Source organism: Xenopus laevis, chromosome 1L (assembly GCF_017654675.1).
Source record: "Xenopus laevis strain J_2021 chromosome 1L, Xenopus_laevis_v10.1, whole genome shotgun sequence".
Taxonomy (NCBI): Eukaryota; Metazoa; Chordata; class Amphibia; order Anura; family Pipidae; genus Xenopus; species Xenopus laevis.
Genome location: NC_054371.1, coordinates 60,105,187 through 60,127,403, shown reverse-complemented (window position 1 = coordinate 60,127,403; position 22,217 = coordinate 60,105,187). Strand labels below are relative to the sequence as shown.

At 36.3% G+C, this 22,217-nt stretch overlaps 1 protein-coding gene across 2 annotated transcripts in view; it reads right to left on the bottom strand.

Moving 5' to 3' along the window:
- The window catches only part of LOC108699406 (lipopolysaccharide-responsive and beige-like anchor protein), a 392,949-nt gene that overhangs the window by 75,562 nt on the left and 295,170 nt on the right, over positions 1-22,217 (bottom strand). For both annotated transcript variants that reach the window (XM_041589518.1, XM_018231478.2), the window contains exons 44-46: positions 20,303-20,443; positions 16,161-16,280; positions 13,602-13,754 (exon numbers count right to left, since the gene is read on the bottom strand). In XM_041589518.1, the coding sequence (XP_041445452.1) occupies positions 13,602-13,754; positions 16,161-16,280; positions 20,303-20,443 (414 nt within the window). The remainder of the gene's footprint in view (positions 1-13,601; positions 13,755-16,160; positions 16,281-20,302; positions 20,444-22,217) is intronic.

Here is a 22,217-nt window from a genome sequence, read left to right as displayed (position 1 = left end):
TAATTTAACTACAATCTCTGTGCCACATGTATCAAATTTGAGATATTCAAGGTTTTTTTAGCCTTTTACATTCAGGTTTTTTCATAAATAAGCAAACATTTGTGTTGTGAGTTTATTCGAGGTAGAAAAAAACCTCACAAACTTGACCTTTGATAAATAACCCCCTTAGACACATTTATTTCCACAAGTGATAAATTGTACAATTATTATTCTCCCTCTATACTTCCTCCCTCGGCAAACTAATCAACTCATATGGTTTCCACTACCACCTCTATGCTGATGACACTCAGATCTGTCTCTCCTCTCCTGATCTCAACCCAGAACTCCTAACTCGAGTCTCCTCCTGCCTGTCCGCTATCTCTACTTGGATGTCGCAACGCTACCTTAAATTAAACCTCTCTAAAACGGAAATGGTTCTCTTCCCTTCAACTAACACTGCGAACATCCCGGAAGTATCCATCATAGTTAACAATTCCACTATAACCCCATCTCCCCAGGCCCGGTGCCTTGGGGTTATCCTAGATTCTGCTCTGTCCTTCACTCCTAATATCCAGTCACTTATTAAATCTTGTCACTTCCACCTAAAGAACATATCCAAAATACGATCATTTATCACCCAAGATGCTGCCAAAATTCTTATTCATGCTCACTCTCTCGTCATATCCCGTCTAGACTACTATAACTCTCTATTAATTTGCCTTCCCCTCCAGAGACTGTCACCTCTCCAGTCCATAATGAACACTGCTGCAAGGCTCATACACCTCAGCAACTGCTCCTCCTCTGCCACGCCACTCTGCCAAGACATTCAAAGCACTTCATAACTCTGACCAACCCTACATCTCTGATCTCATCTCTATATACTCACCCAACCACTTGCTACGCTCCTCTACTGAACTGCTACTCAACTCTTCTCTCATTACCTCCTCACACGCTCGGTTCCCCAATGACTGTATTCACTGCACTGAATGCTCCTGCCTAGGTTTCTTCTCAGCGAGCACCATAGAATGTTCTTTCTTCTTCCATACCCTGGGGCCAACAGTACACAGCAGAGTGAAAAATCCAACTTTTTTCTTAAAGTTACACATTTCACTTTACTGCATCCACACAAAGAAAGAAGAAGAAGGAATAGGATTGCTCTGTGGTGCTCACTGAAATTAATCACGGATTTCAGATAGGTGAATATAATCACTGGGGAAATGCCTCATTTTTGGCAACACTCCCAAGGATTGTTGACTTTACTTCTCCTTCAATAATAACTCTATATTTTACTATATTATTAGCTATATATTATATTCCAAAGTTCAAATGTGCCCTCTACACTTCTGGACAAACAGAAGATATTGGGCCCCTACTGAATCTGAACCTGCAAGTGCAAGGCCTAGAAAAAGCATTCAATGTTCACAAGGGAATGGGAAAAACATTGTGTACTGAGCTTTGTGCCACAAAAAACTGATCGAAAATAAAACAAATATAACAAAAACTATAGCTAAGTAGGAGCGAGAACATTTTTAATCTCATACAGAGAGACTGCAGATATATAAATGTCTAGTTGAAAAGAAGGAAGGACACACACTCATTGGTACCAAGGCTTATGGCACACAGAATTGTAAGCATTTTGTGCTCTATGTTCGCATCATGCATAAAATCTTATGGCATCACAATGCTGTCACTGACAAATGTGTAAAAGTACAGAACATTTTCATTGCATCCTGTGTGTATATCGGCACATTGTATGCAATACGAATCATCATCTATGGGACCTAAGGCTTGCACAATAAGGCCCCTTCCCAAAATTTATTTTTAAAAGAGTGAATAAAATATATTTATTATAGAGTGAAGTTAGAGATCGCCACAGTCCTCTAGAGTGAAATTCTTCATTTAATTTCTATGGGATTTTTAAAAGAGCATTTATCAATGTATGAAAGTGAAAGTTCATCCTTTGATAAATACGCCTTTCAAAATCCCATAGCAATGAATGGAGAGTGGCGGAATTTCACTCTGTGACGATCTCTAACTTCACTCTTTAATAAATATACCCCTATGATGGGGCAAGAGGGATAGGGGTATGAGAATAAAAACTCCCTGTGAGTTGGGAAGGTCCAACCTGCTCCAAATTCCAAGAGAACTCCAGCTTCAGATATGACATTTTATCACTGTAGAATGAGGCACTATGCAGCATAGAATATACTAGTTAAAAAAAAAAAAAAAAAGTGGAAATACAGTGAGTCAAAAATCTTCTCTCTTAAAAACCGGGTATTTCTGTGTAATGACTGCCCACTGAATCTTTAGTTTTGGAAGCAAAGAGAAGCCTTACACCTAATGCTCTGAATCGGCTGGCTCAATGTGTTATTTTATTAATCAGTCCAAGCGGACCTAGATATATACCCAGATATCCTAAAGCATTTCATGAAAATATCCCTTTTGAAAGCACAATTTCTACCTGCTTTTTCTGCTGTTGGAGTTACAAAAAATGAAACAGAATGAGCCTGTGAATGCTTTTATTTCCTTTATTTCTAATTAGGAACACATGTTAGTTACACAATATTAAAACTATCTTGAGATGATTTTTTAATAATTTATATCCCCCTTAAATAGCATCACAGTTCATAAATCGCTCAGTACCGGGGTGTTTGTCACCTCTAAACAGAAGGCCTTTTGCAATAAAATGTTAATGCATAACATGACTCTGGAGCAATTTGATGCTATATTGATATTTTGCTGAAAACCCATCATTTGTTCTTTTCCCGTTTTGCATACCACATAAGAGTAATTTCTATTCATGTTCATGCACTACCTGTGAAACCAGGACACTTGCTTTATAAAGCCTTAGTATGGAGAATAGACATTATTTCTATGCCATCAGTAAACAGAAGAATCCACACTGACCACATTTGTAGATTTTTTGTGACTTTAAAGAGACAGTTCACCTTTAAAGAATCTATTGTTTTCCCACAGTAAACTGCAGATAATGATGTTTTTTCAGTTGCTTTTTTTTCCTACCATTTTTGTAAAAAATGTAAGACCTATAAATAATGCATTTGTTTAGTTTTACCCCTCTTGTGTTTCCTAGAAGCGGCTCAGTAAACCAGATGGCTAGCTCTCTCTGCATTTGTTGATAAATTGCTCAGCTGCACAGACTACCGAGTATGCGCCTCAAGTCTTACTAAAATCTGTCACAAGGCACCAATTTGATATATTAGTTGGGCAGTCCTCTGATATTGTGGAGAAACGTATCAACTGATTTACATTTGGCATTCCCAAGCAGTCTTTTGATCTGACAGTACAGTACCTGCCATAAGAACTATACAGTAGAACCCCTATTTTACATTTTTCAGGGGACCAGAGAAAAATGGTGTAAAATCCAGGAACATGTTAAATAAGGGAAATGTACTATGCATAATATATAGGTGGGACCACAAAACAACAATGTAAAATGAAGGAAAACTTAAAATCAGGGGATTTAAAAATGAGGTTCCACTGTATTTTCTATTTAAATGAATAAACAATGAATAAGCAAAGACATACTAGCCCCACAAGCCTAAAAAGCCATGCAGGCTGCATGTAGGGTTGCCACCTTTTCTGAAAAAAATACTGTCCTTCCTATATATTTTTTTTTCCCTATTAATAACATTGGGAACAACCATCATTTTTACCGGCCAGGCCGGTGAAATACTGGCCAGGTGGCAACCCTAGCTGCATGGTCCATTTCTCATTGTCCCTTGAGCAGTACAACTAGCTTAACCCTATAAGCAGTAATCCCCTTATCTCTCTCCCCTGCAGCATTATTGGCATTATCAGGTTAATTGTTCATGTAAAGGCAGCAAGAAATGTGTAAGAGTCTGCTTGACTTTAGAACTGTTCACATGCCTCCAAGGCACTTAAAATATGCATTCCTGTGCATGGAGCCTGACAAAATTTTAAATTAACTAACACTGAGGCATCCCTATCTATAAAAATAATATATGCATAACGCAAACGTAGTCATGTATATGATGAAACAACGTTAAGACCTAGGACAAAAGAGGTAATCGAAAGGCTTTTGCCCACTGTGTCTGCACCACCAAAAAATGTGGCATTTAAAGGGGATCCGTCACCCAAATAAAATATTCAAAATCCTATTTTATCACATTAGTTAAGAAAAATAAACTTTAATTACACTATATAAATTATTTTAATCTTGCTTCCTTCAGTCTGGGAATTCATAATTATAGCAAGCAGACAGGAACCATTTTGTGGACACTGTTATTAAGACAAGCCTTGCGTCATCTCAGAATCTTGTTTGTGCACCAGAATGGGGGACCCAATGTCCATCCCCATGCCCTGGTTACGCAGTTAAACAGTGAAGAGAACTGGGGGAATGTGGGGAGAGCAGTTACAACTAGGAAGTGCTGAACGGAAAGCAGGGGTGATTCTGGCCTTTCTGCTGCCTGAGGCGAAAGCATGGCAATTCGCCCCCTTGCCACACCCCCACACACCATGCCTTATAAACTACATTACACTACACAAGCCTGGGAAACTTCACTAAATAAAATAGAGGTCTTATATTGCCCTACACATGTGCCCACTGTATAGTTTAGGTAGGGAGTTAGGAAATGTAGGGGGGAGGAGGGTACCCCAAAAAATGTAAAACGACGCAAGCGTTTTTTGGGACTTAGAAAATATTTCAACTAATTTTGAAGTTCCTCCTTTCTACTCTATTGCACTTCGCTTGGTCTGAAGTTGCGAAGGCAAGTGTGGCGCAAGAGGTAGCGTTCGCCAGAGTGCAACTTCGCCAGGTGTAAGGGTGCAAAGTAGCGCTAGAGTATGTCTACTTTGCTAGTGAATATACGCCAGCGCCCGTTAGTAAATCGGCTAAGTGCCAAAATGACGTCACACTGTCGAATTTTCACTAGCGTTAGCCCTTTAGTAAATTTCCCCTTTAATTTCCACAAAAACTTTGAATTTCGTCTTTATGCATTAACCAGGAAACATACATCTTTTTTCCAATTTTTAAAAAAAAAAAAAAAAAAAAAAAAATGTAAACTTTTTTAACTTAAGCCACTATTATTTATTAATTGTCAACAATTTCATTTTGGTATGGTAATTTGTATATACAGTACCAGGCATTGAGGGCACTTGGGCAGACTAATTATAAATACTGGCTTTTTGATGACACACACAGTGGAATGGTAGTGGAGAATTCATATAACAGACAGACAGGCAGCACAACTATTATATTATTTATTCCAAATATTTGTTCTGTAAGTACAGTACAGTACCTGGTTCTTCTTGTGAATAAACTCTGCCTCACACAGACAGTGCCTTCTGCCCTAGACAGACGCAGCAGCCAGCCACCACGACACCACCAGGTCCAGGCACTGCAGTCCAAACTGAAACTCCAAAAGCCAACACGAGGCCTGGAGATATGTGCGGAGAAGGTGACGTCATCGGCGTCACGTAAGCAGCCAGGGAGCAGCGGAGCGCAGAGCAGAATGTTACACACCACGTCACGTGACACTCTGACTGGCACCGCACTCCGCACATCCCAGTGGACAAGTCAGGGCCAGGGGCAACAGCCAGTAGGAGGGAACTGACTGGAAGGTGAAGGTGCATGCGCATTATGCGCTGGCTCGCTGCGCATATTTACATTTGCCAAAATTGCCAAGCAAGTTTCTTTTCTTCCTGCAGCAGTCCAAATGCCGCCCCTTGACTGACCCACATTTTGCCGCCTGAGGCAAGATTTTCAGGCGGCCTCATTATAGAAGCGCCCCTGATGGAAAGTGAAAGTAAGTATGCCCAGGGCATAGAGGAGGGGCAGACAATATTTCATTGACAGCTGACATTTTTAAATGAGCTTACAACAGCTATGAATGCTTTAATAAAAAACTAGAAATTGTATTTTATGTTTAATTTGAAAAGGACTTTTATTATACAGATTTTTGTGTCTGGGTGACAGGTCCACTTTAAATGCTTTAAAAAAAAAACCTCTATTGTGTCCAATGCTGCCACTGTATTGCATAAAAAAAACACCATCACATGTGGCTCTATGGAATTTTTTGGTCTCTGCGGCCGATCTGTTATCCTGAAACCCATTATCCAGAAAGCTCCAAATTACAGGAAAGCCATCTCCCATAGACTCTATGATATGGTGAATAAAGTATTCCCCTCTTGTAAAATATAAGGATATTATAAGTTACAGAGGAGTTCCATGACCATAGAAAAACATGAGGCCGAAGGCTGAGTGCTTTTATACAGATCATGGAACTCCAAGGTTACTTTGAATATTTACTTTATTTATCATAACACACAAGTTTCAGTGAATTGTGACAGAAATTACAGCAATAAACTCAGATTATAACCAATTAAATCACTAAACTTCATTTATAATGATATAATTTACAAGATATTCATGGCTCTTGTGTATTATAATCAAATAATCCAAACTTAAAAAAATGATTTCTATTTAGTATCTCAATTATTTTAAAAACAGATTTTTAAAAATTCTAACTTGCTTTCAAACACATAGCCTAAAATTGCTCTGCTTTGCTGCACCTGCCAATAAGTGTTCATTCCAAACATCTGCTGTAACAGAAGAGTGTATTGATTAAAGGTGGAGGCCAATCATTTTAAATGGTCTTAAGCATGGTAGGGAATATGGTAGTGGTTCCCAAACTGTGGGAACCCAAACCTGTACTTGATCCAAACTAAGATATAATTGATACTTATGGGAAGCAAACCAGCCTATTGGGTTTATTTAATGTTTAAATGATTTTCTAGTAGACTTTAAGGCACGTAGATCCACATTACGGAAGCATCTGCTATCTGAAAAACCCCAGGTCCCGAGCATTCTGGATAACCATAACTGTATACGTAACCTTGTATGGAACCTTGTCTGACCAAAGGCCGGACCCCCATGGGGAAAACAACACCTATGGCATGCGTGTAATGCTACTACTACTGGCCCACATTGTAGCAAATTTGGATTTATGACTCTGAAGTTTAGTTTGTATATTTACTAATAAACCAGTGGATCTAGATGCATAGCTGGTTAAAGTAACTTTCTTCCATGAATTTTTGTGGGAGTCCATTCATTTGCCTGCAGCATGGGAATGAATACATGTGAAAAAGCTTTTCACTGCATATTGATTTTATAATGATTTAAAGGAGAAGGAAAGGTTAAAACTAAGTAAGCCTTATCAGAAAGGTCCACCTAAATATAGCAGTAAACCCTCAAAGTATTGCTGCTCTGAGTCCTCTGTCAAAAGAAACACAGCATTTCTTTCCTTCTATTGTGTACTCCTGGGCTTCTGTATCAGACTTCCTGTTTTCAGCTTAAACCTCATTGCCCTGGGCAAGAGCATGCTCAGTTTGCTCCTCTTCCCCACCCCCCTCCCTTCTCTACTGTAATCTGAGCCCAGAGCAGGGAGAGACTCAGGCAGGAAGTGATGTAACACCAAGTTAATACTGCAGCTCCTATCCTAAACAAACAGAGAGTTTCTAGAGCTTTTTACTCAGGTATGGTAAAACATTCTACTGAATAAATATAGCATTCTAGCTTGTACTATTGCAGCTAATCTATTGGCAATAAAATGCCTCTGTAGCTTTCCTTCTCCTTTAAGCCATTTCAGAGCAGGATATTTTTTAAATTGCTTTAGTAAATTACATAAAAAAAAGAAAAATGCTAATTTATGCACATTTGCTTGTGAAAACTTCAACAAATTTTAGTTAATCGGTCATTAGATTTTCCTCAGTTAGGATTATAGGATTTATGAGTGACCTATAACAATATCAATTCAACATTGTAAGTTCATAATAGGAGGTGGAGAGCAGGGATGAACACAAAGCTACTAGTGCATTTAAAGAGGGCTTATGAACAGTTTGAAAAAAAAAAACTGGCGTTGAGAGAATCCTTAAGAGTTAACTTATTGATTGGAAAGAAATTGGTGAAAAGTGATAATGCAGGGACACAATAACATGGTGGTGATTACCTCTGTCTACAAGAGGTCTGCTTGATGAAAACAACCGCAAAAATAAAAATAAAGCACAGCATGTTATAATCAAGACTTGACAGACTGAACCACACTCTTTCTCGACTAATGCTGAACCACACACACATATACACACACATATATATATTTATATATAAAATATAATGGCTTTCAATGTTGAAAAACACATACTACAGCAATATTGTGTGCGTGTGCTAGCTCTATTACAAAACTCTAAAAAACATAGTATTTCTTTATATCTGATGTAGTTTCTTTTAATCTGATATAGAGCTCTTGACACAGTGGGAGTAGTGTGATGCTGCGGACACCTTGTTATAAATAAAAAGAACAATGGATGGTACAAAATACAGGGAGATAATTCAAAGGGTTTGTTTTAGTCTGCTAGAAACCTGAAGCTGTGCCAACATTTTTTATCTTCCAGCAGGACAATGACCCCATTCACCAGGGCAAAATAACACTGGACTTGCTTAAAGGGCACCTGTTAGGTGAAAACATTTTCCCCAACCAAAGGTGTCGGCTAATAGAACCAGCACTCCGGTTGGGGGAAACAGGAGTTTTATTTTTATTTTTTTAATTGCTCCCTGCCAGTGCTTTAGTTGGGGAAAATATTTTCTTCCAACAGGTGCACTTTAAGAACAAAAAGGTAAATGCCCTACAGTAAGGCTTTCAATCCAATTTCATTCCAAATTCAACTATGTGGAAACTGAGGTACCCTTCTTTACACATTACATTTTTGCCTAACTAACTATATTAGAAACATTTTTTATTTTGCACAGCCTGTCTATTTACACAGTTTTTATTGTATACATATACAAGCAGACTGTGGTTTTTTTTCCTAATAAAAATATTAAGATTTTTTTTAAAAAGTCATATTTAAAAACAAATTTTACATTTTAGCATCCTAAATTAAAAAAATATTATAAAACAAGTATATTGAGGGATTTGTTCAGTATAATGAGACAACGGGTTAAGGGGTCTATTCCGGCCTGGGAATTATCTGCACAAAAAATTGTTCCATGACTGTGTGAGTTTCCTTGGAATACTCTGGTTTCCTCCAACACTTTAGATATATATGCATGTTAATTGGCTCCTGATAAAATTGACCCTACTTTTTGTGAATGTGATAGAGAGCACAGACTGTAAGCTCCAAAGTGGGAATGGCTGATGTATAATCGCTGTAAAAAGATGTATATGTTGGTACTATAAAAATAACATATAATAAATATGTATAGCTAGTTTGGGGGATGTTTCTAATATATATCTGGATGGTACTGCATACCCTATGTAAATACCTGGCAAAATACTTCAAAAAGGGAAAAATAGCAGTGTGATCTCTTATACTCTAGAGCTGCAAGGATTTTCCTTGCTAAACAGACTAGTAAGAAGAGACCAGCTTCATAATAAACATCTATAAATGCCTGTCAATGAGGATTTCATAGAGTGATTGCTGGTAGCTAAATACTACAAGTTACTTATGTTGCGTTAAATAATAAATTTGTAAACAATGCAGTGTATATAACACAGACAAACCTGCAGTGATTTTTGATCAAGGGAGAAATGTCTTTCTAGCAAGAGATCAGAAACAAACAAAAACCTGCCTCTAAAAAAATCCTGAGAGACAAGCAGTCAGCGTTAAGAAAATAACAATATTATTATAGTGTAATACATTCAAAAACAGACCAATTTCACAGTATAAAGGTGGAGTGTAAAATTTAAAACAGGCGTGTTGTTTAATTGAAGTCTAAAGCTGTCATTCTCTGACCCCATACTGTAAAATCTTTCATTTCGCAATGTTCTATATAGATCATTTGTCCCAGTTGCTTTAGCAAGACAGACAGTTGCAACACTATTTGCCTGTTCAACCTGAAAAAAAAAAAAACATCTGACTTTAATTGTAGCACACAGCTTGATGCAGTGCTGGTATGTTCAGTCAGCGTATAGCACTATAATAGTCCACTAAAGAACAAGCCTGCCAACACAGACCTGAAACAGGGGCTACGTCTGTCTGGCTGCCTGTCGGGTTGCAGGAAATATGATTAATGAGAGAGGCATAATGATATGGGGAACCCGATTAGCACCACAAAAAGGTCACAGATCAAAGTAGTATAAATTTCAAGGGCTGCGATCATTGCATATAATTTGGTGCTGGAAGAAAAAGAGAAGCGAAAGGTACAGCTAAACGCACCTGATCTGATACAGAGACAAGTGAGGCTGGATTCTAAATGGAAATGGAGAATCAATTTGTAGAGCAGCGTGCTTTTTTTACCTGCATAATTTCTTTCTGCCTGGAGAGCCACACAAAGCTGCATTATTTAATGCTGATTGCAAACAAACACTTAAAATTCTTCCCAGCAAAAAGCTTTTTAATTACATGCTGAATAAAGATGCCTCACAATGATATATTGAGGCAGATACATAGTATTCAGAGATGCGGGGTGTGAAGGGGTGGGGGAGAACTTAATCTTCTTATCAATAGCAATGCTTTGCACTACAATGAGAAAGCAACATTAGTTATCAAGCCTATTATATTTCCTGATTCTTCAGAAACACCGGACAGATCAGGACAGGTACAGCCAGAGCAATGTGTATAGTTTTATCCAGTATAACGGACTGGAAGCACATTGATGATTATGTTTTTATTGTTATGTTCATATGACTTATCTTCAGATCCTGCCCTACCCATCTACCTGTGTGCCATCCAAATCTCTGCTTGGGTACAAGAGTAAAGCAACCATACAACAATCTATATCCTAGTTGTTGCAGAACAAAAACTAAATTGTTAAAACCCACAAAGAATAAAAAAATGAAGACAATTTCAAACCGTTATAAAAAAAAAAAAATCATTGCAAGCATTGTGCAGAGGTTGATTTTAAGGTAAACCACTCCTTTAGAGCTAAAATGTGCAACATTTCAGGTGGAGTCAATGCAGAATAATTACATGGAACTTAATGTTCTTAGGGCTGCTAATGATGGCAGGCCCGGATTTGTGGAAAGGCCACCTAGGCCCGGGCCTAGGGTGGCAGGATTTTAGGGGGGCGGCATGCTGCCCAACCACACCCACATTGGTTCAAAAACACTGGGGATGCGCTGGAGATACAATCATTTTTTAAATTTCCCGTGTGCCAAGCCCCATTGCTCCAGTCCCCCTGGAGTGGACAGGGGCGATGAACGGTAGTGGGCCTAGGGGGGCCCACTATGTAAATCCGGCCCTGAATGATGGTCTTATTTGTAAAATGCACAGTATTGTAACCGATTCATGCTTCACATTTACTACTTTATAAAGAGTGTTGGATCTGGTGGTTACTAATAAATGAATTGCTGCTATTGCCAATATTATTTATACCCATCGTTACCTAATTAATACCAAAAATGTTTTAGACAATAAAGAAAAAGGTAAAGACACAGATAACAGCCCCAATGACGTTGTCAACGCTACTCCCCCTGCCACACTTCAGATCAAGTAGCAATAAATGCTTAATAACATGTCTCACTTGTTTGTTTTGTTTTCTTGACCACCTCCCCTCCCTGAAACCCATATGACAACATTTATCTATATAAACAAATACATGGCATGGTGGTTTGCTCCTGCCAGTAGAGCAGAAAACCCACATTACTTTCTGTTTGGGAACAGATTTTGTTTAGGAGGAATGCGGTTGTGTAAAAAAAAAAAAAAAAAAGATCAAGAAAAACAAAATACTGTGTAAGCCCAAATGTAAAAGTAAACTTACAAAACAAAGATATAAATAAGTTACGAAGTTCAAAATAGCATAAAGTCATGTACATTTGGGGGAAAAAAGTTATGTTTTATATATAATAAAAAAAAAAAAGTTATACTTGCCTGAAGAATCCATTTCCAGCTCATGCAACGATTTCCTGTTTAGCAAAGCAAGACTGTTCTGCTTTATGGTAGGGATTTTAGAGGCACACCTATCAAGTGTCATGCTTTAACTGGTCATCTTGCATTGTGAGTGCAAGAAGTCACAGTTTCCAGATCATTAATAGACTGCAGCCTATTTATGTGAAAAAAAGCCAGTTTGTTGAGCACTTCCTTTCCTTTCAATGCTCAGGTAAGGTGCAGGGACACATGAGAGGACTCTCACAAAAATGTAATCATTGAAGAGCCTTTTTTGAAATCTCTAAATACCTGCCACTCTGGTTGTTAAAAGGTTGACAGTAAGACTGCAGCATCCCCTTAATCACTTAAAAATCATTCTGCTCCTGTAACCCATCCAGCCCCCTCCCTCAGGAATTTCCTTTGGCTGTGGGCTCATTTCTCTGTTCTAGCTGTCTGCTCCTATTTTAAAATTATTACCTCCTCTAACCTGAGCTCAGAGTAACCATTACATCCAAGCATAGTAAATGATCACAGTAAGTCATCATATTAAATTCTGCCTGTGTTATACTGCATTCTTCGATTGCGTGAACTTTACATCACATATGTGCTGTTTGCAGATATAAATGTACTAATGATGTGTCAGAGGGAATATGGCCCCCGGGTGAAAGTTGCTATTTGTTTTAGGGAAATGTAAAGACGCTGGCAAATGGAGGGGATGTATGAAGCTCAAATAATGTAATTTGGGTGGAGGTGATGTGCCCAACTTATAAACATGGTAGGAAAATGTAGGCTTTACATGTCCTTTAAGAAGAGCCATTCACATTTTGTTTTGCATTTCAACATGAGAGTTCTATTGATATACTCTCAGGATCAGAATCAGTTGCCAATTGACAAATTAGGATCAAATACACTTCATCTGAAAAGCTTATTAAAATGTATCACACTGCTGCCTGGAATTCCTGTGGCAAAAGTGTAAAAAGCTATAACTTATCGAGTTACAGGTAGTAAATTTACTGGGTTGTAATTCAATGTGAATGAGGTTTAATCGCTATACAGCACTGTGGAATATGTTGGTGCTATATCAAAAAGGAATGATTATAGTAATAATGCTATGCACAAACATAGGACAAGGGTCCTAATCACTAAAGCAACTCTTGCAGAAAACAAGGTATTAGATTATGATAATTTCTTAATGCTAATGCCAGACAGGGGGTGAAATAAGCCTGCTGAACGTAGGGATGCACCGAATCCACAATTTTGGATTTGGCCGAATCCTTCACTAAAGATTTGTCTGAATACCAAAACGTATCCTAATTTGCATATGCAAAGATTTTTGCTCCCTTGTTTTGTGACAAAAAGTCACGTGATTTTCCTCCCCGCCCCTAATTTGCAAAATTAGAATTCTGCTTCAGTTCGGCCAGGCAAAAGGATTCGGCCAAATCCTCCTGAAATAGGCCTATCCTGGCCGAATCCCGAACCAATTCCTGGATTCAGTGCATCCCTAGCTGAAAGATAAACATGCTGCAGCAGTCCGAATCTTGTGAAAGTGTTTATTTTGCCAACAACCCAGGCAACATTTCAGGCACTAGCCCTTTCTCATGCCTCAAAGAAATGATAAAGTTTGCATTCTTGCTCCGAAATCAGCCAATGTGCCTGCACCCGAACCAACAAAATGTTTTTGGGTGTAGGCTAATGCCTGCAAGTTGATTTAAGCCCCCGTCTGGCATTAGCCTTAGAGAGCTGCAACGTACTTTATTGTATAAAATGCATGGTCTTACCAGTCTGTTTATGCGGACAAACTCTTCAGGGGATTTAGCCCATGGTGGAAGATCAACATCAGAAACCACAGTGCCATCGTCCATCACTCCAAGAGTGTAATTATTGTCATTCACAAACATCTCAGGAAGGTAGTAGAATTCAGGAATGAGTTCCTGTGGAGGAGAAAATGTGAACATTTTTGTTTCTATTTTATCTTGCATACTTATACACTTTTTGGTGTTGATCATTAGCATAAAAAGAATCTTACCCGGAACTGAAAACTCATTATCTAGTGAAGGAACATAATCATCAAAGACGTGCAGCTGGCTCTACTATCATAAGTTTTAGATCTACTCCCTTAATGTCAAAAAATCTATTCTACTGGCATCTATTTTACTGGCAGATCATCATGGCATGCTTTCTGAGTTTATACAAAGAGATAAAATGACAGGTGCACGAACCTAGCCATTTCAAAGCTAAATCCTTACCCAAAGTTGAAAAAAAGTCAAAGCTCTGACTATCTAGTTTGCCAGTGGGAACTTTTGTGTGAAAATTATAATAATCTGGATTTAAAGAAGAACTAAAATGTGACTTCTGTGACCATATTACTATATGTATAACAGTACTGTTATATTACTGAAATATTGCACTGTTAATGCATTTATATATGATGTAATGCCTGTTTACAAGTCCATAGTTGGAACACCTGAGATATGTACTTTGTTTTAAGTCTTTTATTTGATTTCTGTTATCATTTTTATACATCAATCTTTAAAAAAAAAATTAGGCTAAAAAATGCCTTCTATTTCTGGATATTGTACCACACACCAAGGCCATCATGGTGAACATATGCATCTCTGAAGATAAGCCAATCAAACTGCTATCAGAAGCTTCAGTTTGAATTGAGGCAGTCATTGGCAATGAAAGTAGGGTGAATGGAAGATAATACATTTCAACAGCAGCTGGAGGGTCACAGACTGAAAATCCCCTTTAAAAGAATATTGTCAAGGATTTGCCACTGAGGCTCAGTCTCCCATAGGAAACGCCTTCTTGGTCCTGCCTTAAAACTTGCCAAGAGAAACGGACTATTCAACTGTAAATTTCCCAGTATTTTATAAAGTCCTAAGATCTCAAATTTTATATCAGAGAAAAGAGTTAAAAGCTGCTCCTCCTCCATCGTGTACACAGAATAATTTTCCTATAATGATTAGACCCTGTTGTTGATAGTAACTTAGCTTGGATAAATCCATATTAATGACAAAAAACAATCCTACTTTTTTTTTAATATTGACATTTTTGGTAGCCCCAAATTACCTGGAAAACAGAAAGTCTTAAGCATTTTGGATATCATACCCCATACCATATCAGAGTTGTGCTGCACTAGCATTGAAATGCTAACTTATTTGATACCTCTGTGGCAAAAGATGAGCACCCAAAGAAAGTGGATATCTGCTTGGTAATGATAAAGTGCTTTTAGAAATAAACCATAAAACAGACAGTAACGCAATAGGATTCAGTAAATGCTGATCAATAGAGTTTAGAAAACAAATTTGCAAAATAGATTGCTGCTTCATTCCAAAAAAGGAATATTGGCAAAGCTGTAAGGTTTTGTCAGGGTCATATTCTGCTCTAGCTATGGGTCAACAGATAAGTGGCCCCCAAATCCCCCTTAGGCAAACTTTAGCAAAATAGTTTTCTAGGCAGCCAAGAGAAATAAAAAGAGGTCATAAGATCAGGAACATTGCCATTGCAGTGCAGTGAGGGCTAAAGCAGCCTGGATTATCCAGGAATTAAGCTATTATCACCTTCATAATGTCAAGACTTTGAATTGCAGTGTCTTTGTTTATAGTAAACCTAATTATCCAAGCAGGGAACAAAAAACAAATCTATTAGATGCATAGCATATTGCTGGTGACTGATGTCTAGCCGCTGGCTTTCCAAATGAGAAACCTTTTTAGCATATTCTGTGAATTTAAAGTAGATATTAATGATTGACTTGTTACTTTAAAGTAAACCATATTCTTATGGTAATTATAGAAGTCTATGACAACCAATTTTAATAGACCATCTTTAAATAATCCAAGCACTTCTTCTATGTTTAACTCACTCAGCTTGAAAAAAAGTTCTGAAAGCTTGCTATGATTATCTTAGTTAGCCAATAAAGGTATCACCTTTATACCACTTATAAATATTTAACCAGGAAAATAAGACCATATACAAGAAAAAGCATGGGTGTTTTTCAAAGTACTAATCTGTAGAAGTGTGCAAAACTAGTCTAAATTCAGCAAATGGTGCCTTGTTACTTTGACAACTCACCAATGTCAGAAATAATTGGCCAACTTGTTATAAAACCCACCAACTTGTAAACCCTGAAGTACAAACACTAAAGAACAAACTCTTCATCGCCCAAACTAGTACAAAGGGTACAAATATATGCCTGGAATAAGGAAGAAATATTAAAAAGAAAAAAAAAGAAATTTCCAATACATAGACCCATTCCACCACAGAAAGATGCCCAACGATTGACTCAGTGGAATATATAATGGTTGAATTATGGTAACACTGTATGTTAAGCTTACCTTGATATCAGAAGTGTCCCGTTGACAGTTTCTCCATGCTCTTGCAATGGACGAAAAAGCTCGATCTGCATGGTCAAATTTACCACCTTGCAAATTCAGAAAAGATGTTGTGAATGGCTCCTATGAAAGACAAAGATTGAAAATAAATGTAAAAAAAGTTAAAACAATGTGCAGAGAATGAGCTTCTGTGGATTTGGTTATAGAAGTGGTGCAATGACTCTTCTACTTTGTATATCTTTCACATTGTATGTATTTATCATGAGGTATTTATGCATGTAATGTATATAACACCCCTTCCCATGGCCGAAAACATTTCACAATGTAAAGACAGAGTTTAGTTTAATATTTATTTGGTAAGTTATATATCTAACAATATCTATATCAAATTAATAGCTTTTAAAACATCAATAGAAGCCAGCCTGGAGAGTAGCACACGATACAGTCAGATCTAGCCTCTCAGTTATATCAATAAACTTCCATTTAACCCAGTGGCAGAATGCTCGGGACCTGGGGTTTTTTAGATAACAGATATTTCCATAAATTGGATTTTCATACCTTACGTCTACAAATTTTTTTTTAAATATTAAATAAACCTATTAGGCTTGTTTTGCATCCAATAGGGATTAATGAAATCACATTTTGGATCTAGTAAATCTTACAGAGAAAAAGAAAATAATTTTTAACATTTTTAATTATTTGGATATAATGGAATTCATGGGAGACAGCCTTTGCGTAATTCGGATCTATTTGCATAACAGGTGTCCGGATTAACGGATCCCATACCTGTACTCATATCACTAATAGCCAGTTTTTATGATATGTCTGTATGGCCACTGGTATTGGCAGGGCTAGTAGGACATTACTAATGCTACAGTTTACCTCTCTCCCCTTCAGGTGAATGAGCCGCCAGTTAAGGAAATTTCACATGAATATAATAATGGTCACACACTGGGCCTATTGCAGCCAAAACATATGGTAGAAATTACTATTGTTAGAATAAGGGAACATATGTCACATTATATGTAGCTGAAAGAAAAATACAATTTATAAATGGTTTAAATTATTTTTTAAATGAATGTTAAATGCCTAATGAATTTTTTTTTATAGTTCTGCAAACTGAAGTACTCAGGATTTCCAAGATTTTCTGACATACTCAATTTTGCATGAAAGTAAATGTGTATTCAGAATGATGCACGTCCCCCATTGTATCTTAGCATCTCTTTTTTTATGCCATTTTTAGAAGATAATATGCAAACACTGCCTCTGATTTTCTTTACATGGAATTTATCTATAAGAAATGTTAAAAAGATTTAAAAGCCTCATCTTAGTTAAAAAACACTTAAGCCCACATTAGTAGATAATTGCCTAAAATTAGCAAGGAACCATAAATTATATTAAGGATTTATGTCTGCTTGTACCATTCTAACAAGCTTTAATTAATGGCATGCTGCTAATGCTTTCCCAAAGAAATTACTTTCTGGTAGATGAATTAGCTCTCAGGTTTACAGAAACCTAAACTATTGTAAACGAACATGTTATCAATAAACAGTATTTCCGATTAATCCACTAAATGCCAGCGCTTCAGTAAGGATCCTTATGATAGCCATTAAACATTATTAGCAACAGATAAATTACACCAGTTATACACTTGAGTGTAAATGAGAGTTTAAGCACAGGATGTACAGAAACAAAGGGCTTCAACATAAGAACTGTCCTGAGTTTCAGCAGTTTACAGCATGTCTTTCTGGACAAGACAGAACATAATATTTCTTCTTGTGTCCAGTGATATTGCAGTAGATTTATTTTTGTGATTTTTAACCAATGTGGGGGAATACGGCTAAAAGACACAAAAGAGAGGGGTACTAAAAGAAAATCATTAACATTTACATATAGATAGTAATACATCCGTAAAAACAGAATATGGTAAACAACTGCTACGGACATAAATTCTGACTATTCTTCTAATTTAAAATAATTCCGTACTTTCTTTTGTTTAAAACAAAGATAATTTAATTCAAATACAAACTGATGTCACTAAAACAAGAAGAACTGCATTGTAAAAGTTCTTTTGGAAGGAGTGCAACAATTGTCTACATAGGTATTGATATGACTTTGAAATATAAGTCTTGTTGCTAGTATACTATGTAATCGTAAAGATAAAAGTCCAGCCAGATGATTTGATTTTAGTGAATCACAGATGGTGGTGTTTTAGGGCCAAAGGGTACAGTAAAGCTGGTGTCTTTGATTAATAGCTATACCATTCATCTTCTGTATTTATCTGGCGTCCGATTCTTAAAGGGGTTGTTCAACTTCATAATAAATTTTATATATATGACTTTCATGTGTTCATCTTTGCAATGTACATGCATTATTAAAAAAAAAAAAGGGTTTAGGAGATATTCACTAGGAGCTAATTCCCAGTTAACCTCAATAAGCTTATCTGAAGTCTATTGGGATGCAGGAGATCGGCGACACCATTTCTCAGTCCTCCTTAGCACAGTATACATCACACAGAGGTTGGGCACAGTCTGCTTCAAGAGCTAATGGACAGGTCCCCATGCTTCTCCAGTCATTTATGCTCTGATTCAGAACTTGAATGGGGCTGTGCCCATACTGTGTGTGATGTAAGCCTCTTTGAGGAGGACTGCTAAATGGTATCGGCAATCGCCTGCATCAAACAGTCTTCATATAAGTTTATTGTGATTAAATGAGAAGGAAAGGCTAAAATGAAGTAATCAGAAAGGTCTATAAATACACCAGAAAACCCTCAAAGTAATGCTGCTCTGAGTTCTCTGTCAAAAGAAACACAGCATTTCTTTCCTTCTATTGTGTATACATGGACTTCTGTATCAGACTTCCTCAAGGGCTTGAGCATGCTCAATTTGTTCCTCTCTGCCTCTGCTCCTTCCTTTACCCCCTACCTGCTGTAACTGAGCAGGGAGAGACTCAGGCAGGAAGCAATGACACACCAAACTAATATGGCAGCTGCAATCCCAAACAGAGAGAGCTTCTAGAATTGTTTACTCAGGCATGGTAAAGCATTCTGCAGAATAAATATAGTGTTCTAGCTTGCACTGTTGTGGCTAATCGATTGCCAATAAACTGCTTTGGTAGCTTTCCTTCTCCTTTAACTGGGAATTAGCAAGGTCTATATCCTTTATTTCCTGCAATCCATATAAATTAGAAAAATGCTTCATTTAGCACATGAAAGCCACAAATACATCTTATTATGAAGGTAAACCGCCCCCTTTGATACAATCAAAATAATAGTGTGCATACCTTGGAAATTATGTATGCAGATCAAAATGGATTTATGATCTACAATACTAACTCAATAGGGAAAGATTGCTCAGCTTTCCTTTCTTTAAAGATGGTCATTTTGTGTATGTTAGAATTGAATTACTTTCTAGGTAGTATTCCAACACATACTAACTAATTATATAAAACTTTAATGAGAAACTAATTTTTTTTCTTTCAGCATGACAATGGGTATTCAAAGTGTAAAAATCTAAAAATCTGCTTAACAAATATTCACAAATTACAACAGGTACATGGGATGCATTATTAAGGGAAGGCCATCTCCCAAAGACACAATTTTAACAAAATAATTAACATTTTTTAAACATTATTTCCTTTCTCTTGTAATAAACCATCAACTTCTACTTGATCCCAACTAAGATATAATTAATCATTTTAGAGGCATATAATCCAGTTGTCTTGCATTTTTAAATAATGAGCATTCTGGGTAACATTTCCCATACATGTACTTTGAATCCAATTCTAGTTTCTGGATTAATTTGTTGTGTTACCAAATATATACACAAAAAAATCACATTTATTTCTGCTGAATCTAGAAAACAAACATAACTAGGTTTTTAAATTATAGATCTGCACTCTCGACAAAGCATTTATTCTTTTAGTAGAAAGAGGCCATCATTCAAATAATTACCAAATAATTTGGGCCTAAGGGTTTAGGTTCCCCAAGAGGGCTATTCGAGTGTTTATAGGCTAGGCAATGGGCAAGTGAGTGTAATGGGATTTAATTCACTAAATATTTACACAACAACATGTGCATACTCTCTTTACAATACATAGTTGCTCAACAGCATTATGTCACCACATTCAGGGTGAGCCTTACTCACAATTCTCAGCAGCCAGCTAAGTACAAAACTTGCAGTTGAATAATGTGTGCCATAATGAAATTTGGGAACTTGGTCATCTTCCCAGGTTTTATAGCGTTCATCAAAGAAGTCTGCTCTCTTTGGGTTCAGTGCTCCAATAGGCTGAAAGAGAAATAGATACTATGAATGTGACCTTAACTATTAAATACTTAACTACTTAGTCATTCTTGGCCTGAAGACAATAACAATACATATTATTTAACAAGAATCCAATGTATCGGTTTCATTATTTCAAATATTGCAAAGACAACAAAAGCCAATATTCACCAAACACATGAATAACATGGAATCTTACTTGCTGTGTGTTTTATTATATATTGACTTGAGATTCTTTTTAGTTACACAGAATGGAAAAGGCATTCCCAGGATTGTAGTATATTTGTTCAATGAAACCATTTGCAGTGTTTTTAACCCTCAGCAGAAACTGGTTATAACCAACATTTTCATCCATATGTGAACAATAAGTTATCTGCATTATGTTTGTCTTTTTATATCATGAATTTAGGATTTTTACTTGGTCGCAGATTATTTATATGAATAATAGTATTGCTATCATATATAAATGTCGCTAGTACACTGTTCATTGTAGTCTTGTAGCTGGACTTGGACTTTTAATTAAAAAAAAAAAAAAATTTTCGTTACCTAAATTATTTTCATTGGATGCATTTGATTACTGTTTGTGATGGATGTCCCAATGTGATGTTGTCACTCATACCAGCTATATGGGAGTTCCATCAGGATGGAACATGCAACATGCTTCATGCTTCAAGGTATTTGCGTATTGCACACTAGTACTTAACAAAGGCTAGATCACCTGTTCGATATATAGTGAATAAAGTACCCCCTCTTGTAAAATATAAGGATATTTTAATTTCATGACCATATAAAAACACGAGGCCGAAGGTAACTTCTAATATCCTCATATTTTACAACTGGGGGTACTTTATTTATTATAATACACAAGTTTCAGTGAGTCATGTGACAGAAATGATATCAGAACTCCCCGTTTATAACCACCCTTTATAAGGATATCATTTACAAGATATATGTTTTTATATATATATATATATATATATATATATATATATATATATATATATATATATATATATATATATATATATATATATATATATGTATGTATATATATATATATATATATATATATATATATATATATATACATACCATATATATATATATATATATATATATATATATATATATACATACCATATATATATATATATATATATATATATATATATATATATATATATATATATATATATATATATATATATATATATATATATATAATCTCCATACAAACCATGCGAGAACATGCAACTGCTGGCCTTGTCTAAATCATATCCAACATCTCAGCAACGACAAGCTGCAATACAGCCTAGAAGGTCATCAGTCAATAGTGACCATCTATCAGTATAAAACCCTGTCTGACGTTTGAGGTATATCAACCATATAATCATATTCTTATTCGTTAGATATAGGTTTTCCAAAGTAGCAGAATCAGAAAATATTTTCCATGGACATAATGCTGCTTGCTCATTGTATTATATATGATTCTAGGCTAAAACAGGTTTTACCAAGTATGACATGTCAAATATGCAACAGCTTCCATATAATACTATTTTGAAACCATTCAATTTTTATTAAATAAATATATATATCATTTTGTGATAGCAGACGCTGCTCATTGACTGTTTTTAGAAACACTAAAATACTTGTGTTGATTGACAGAAACACTAAATTACTACAAAAGTACTACAATAATTAATAATAATAATAATTATTAATAATAATTACAAAAATTACTAAATAAACACTAAAACACTTTGATTGATAGAAACACTGA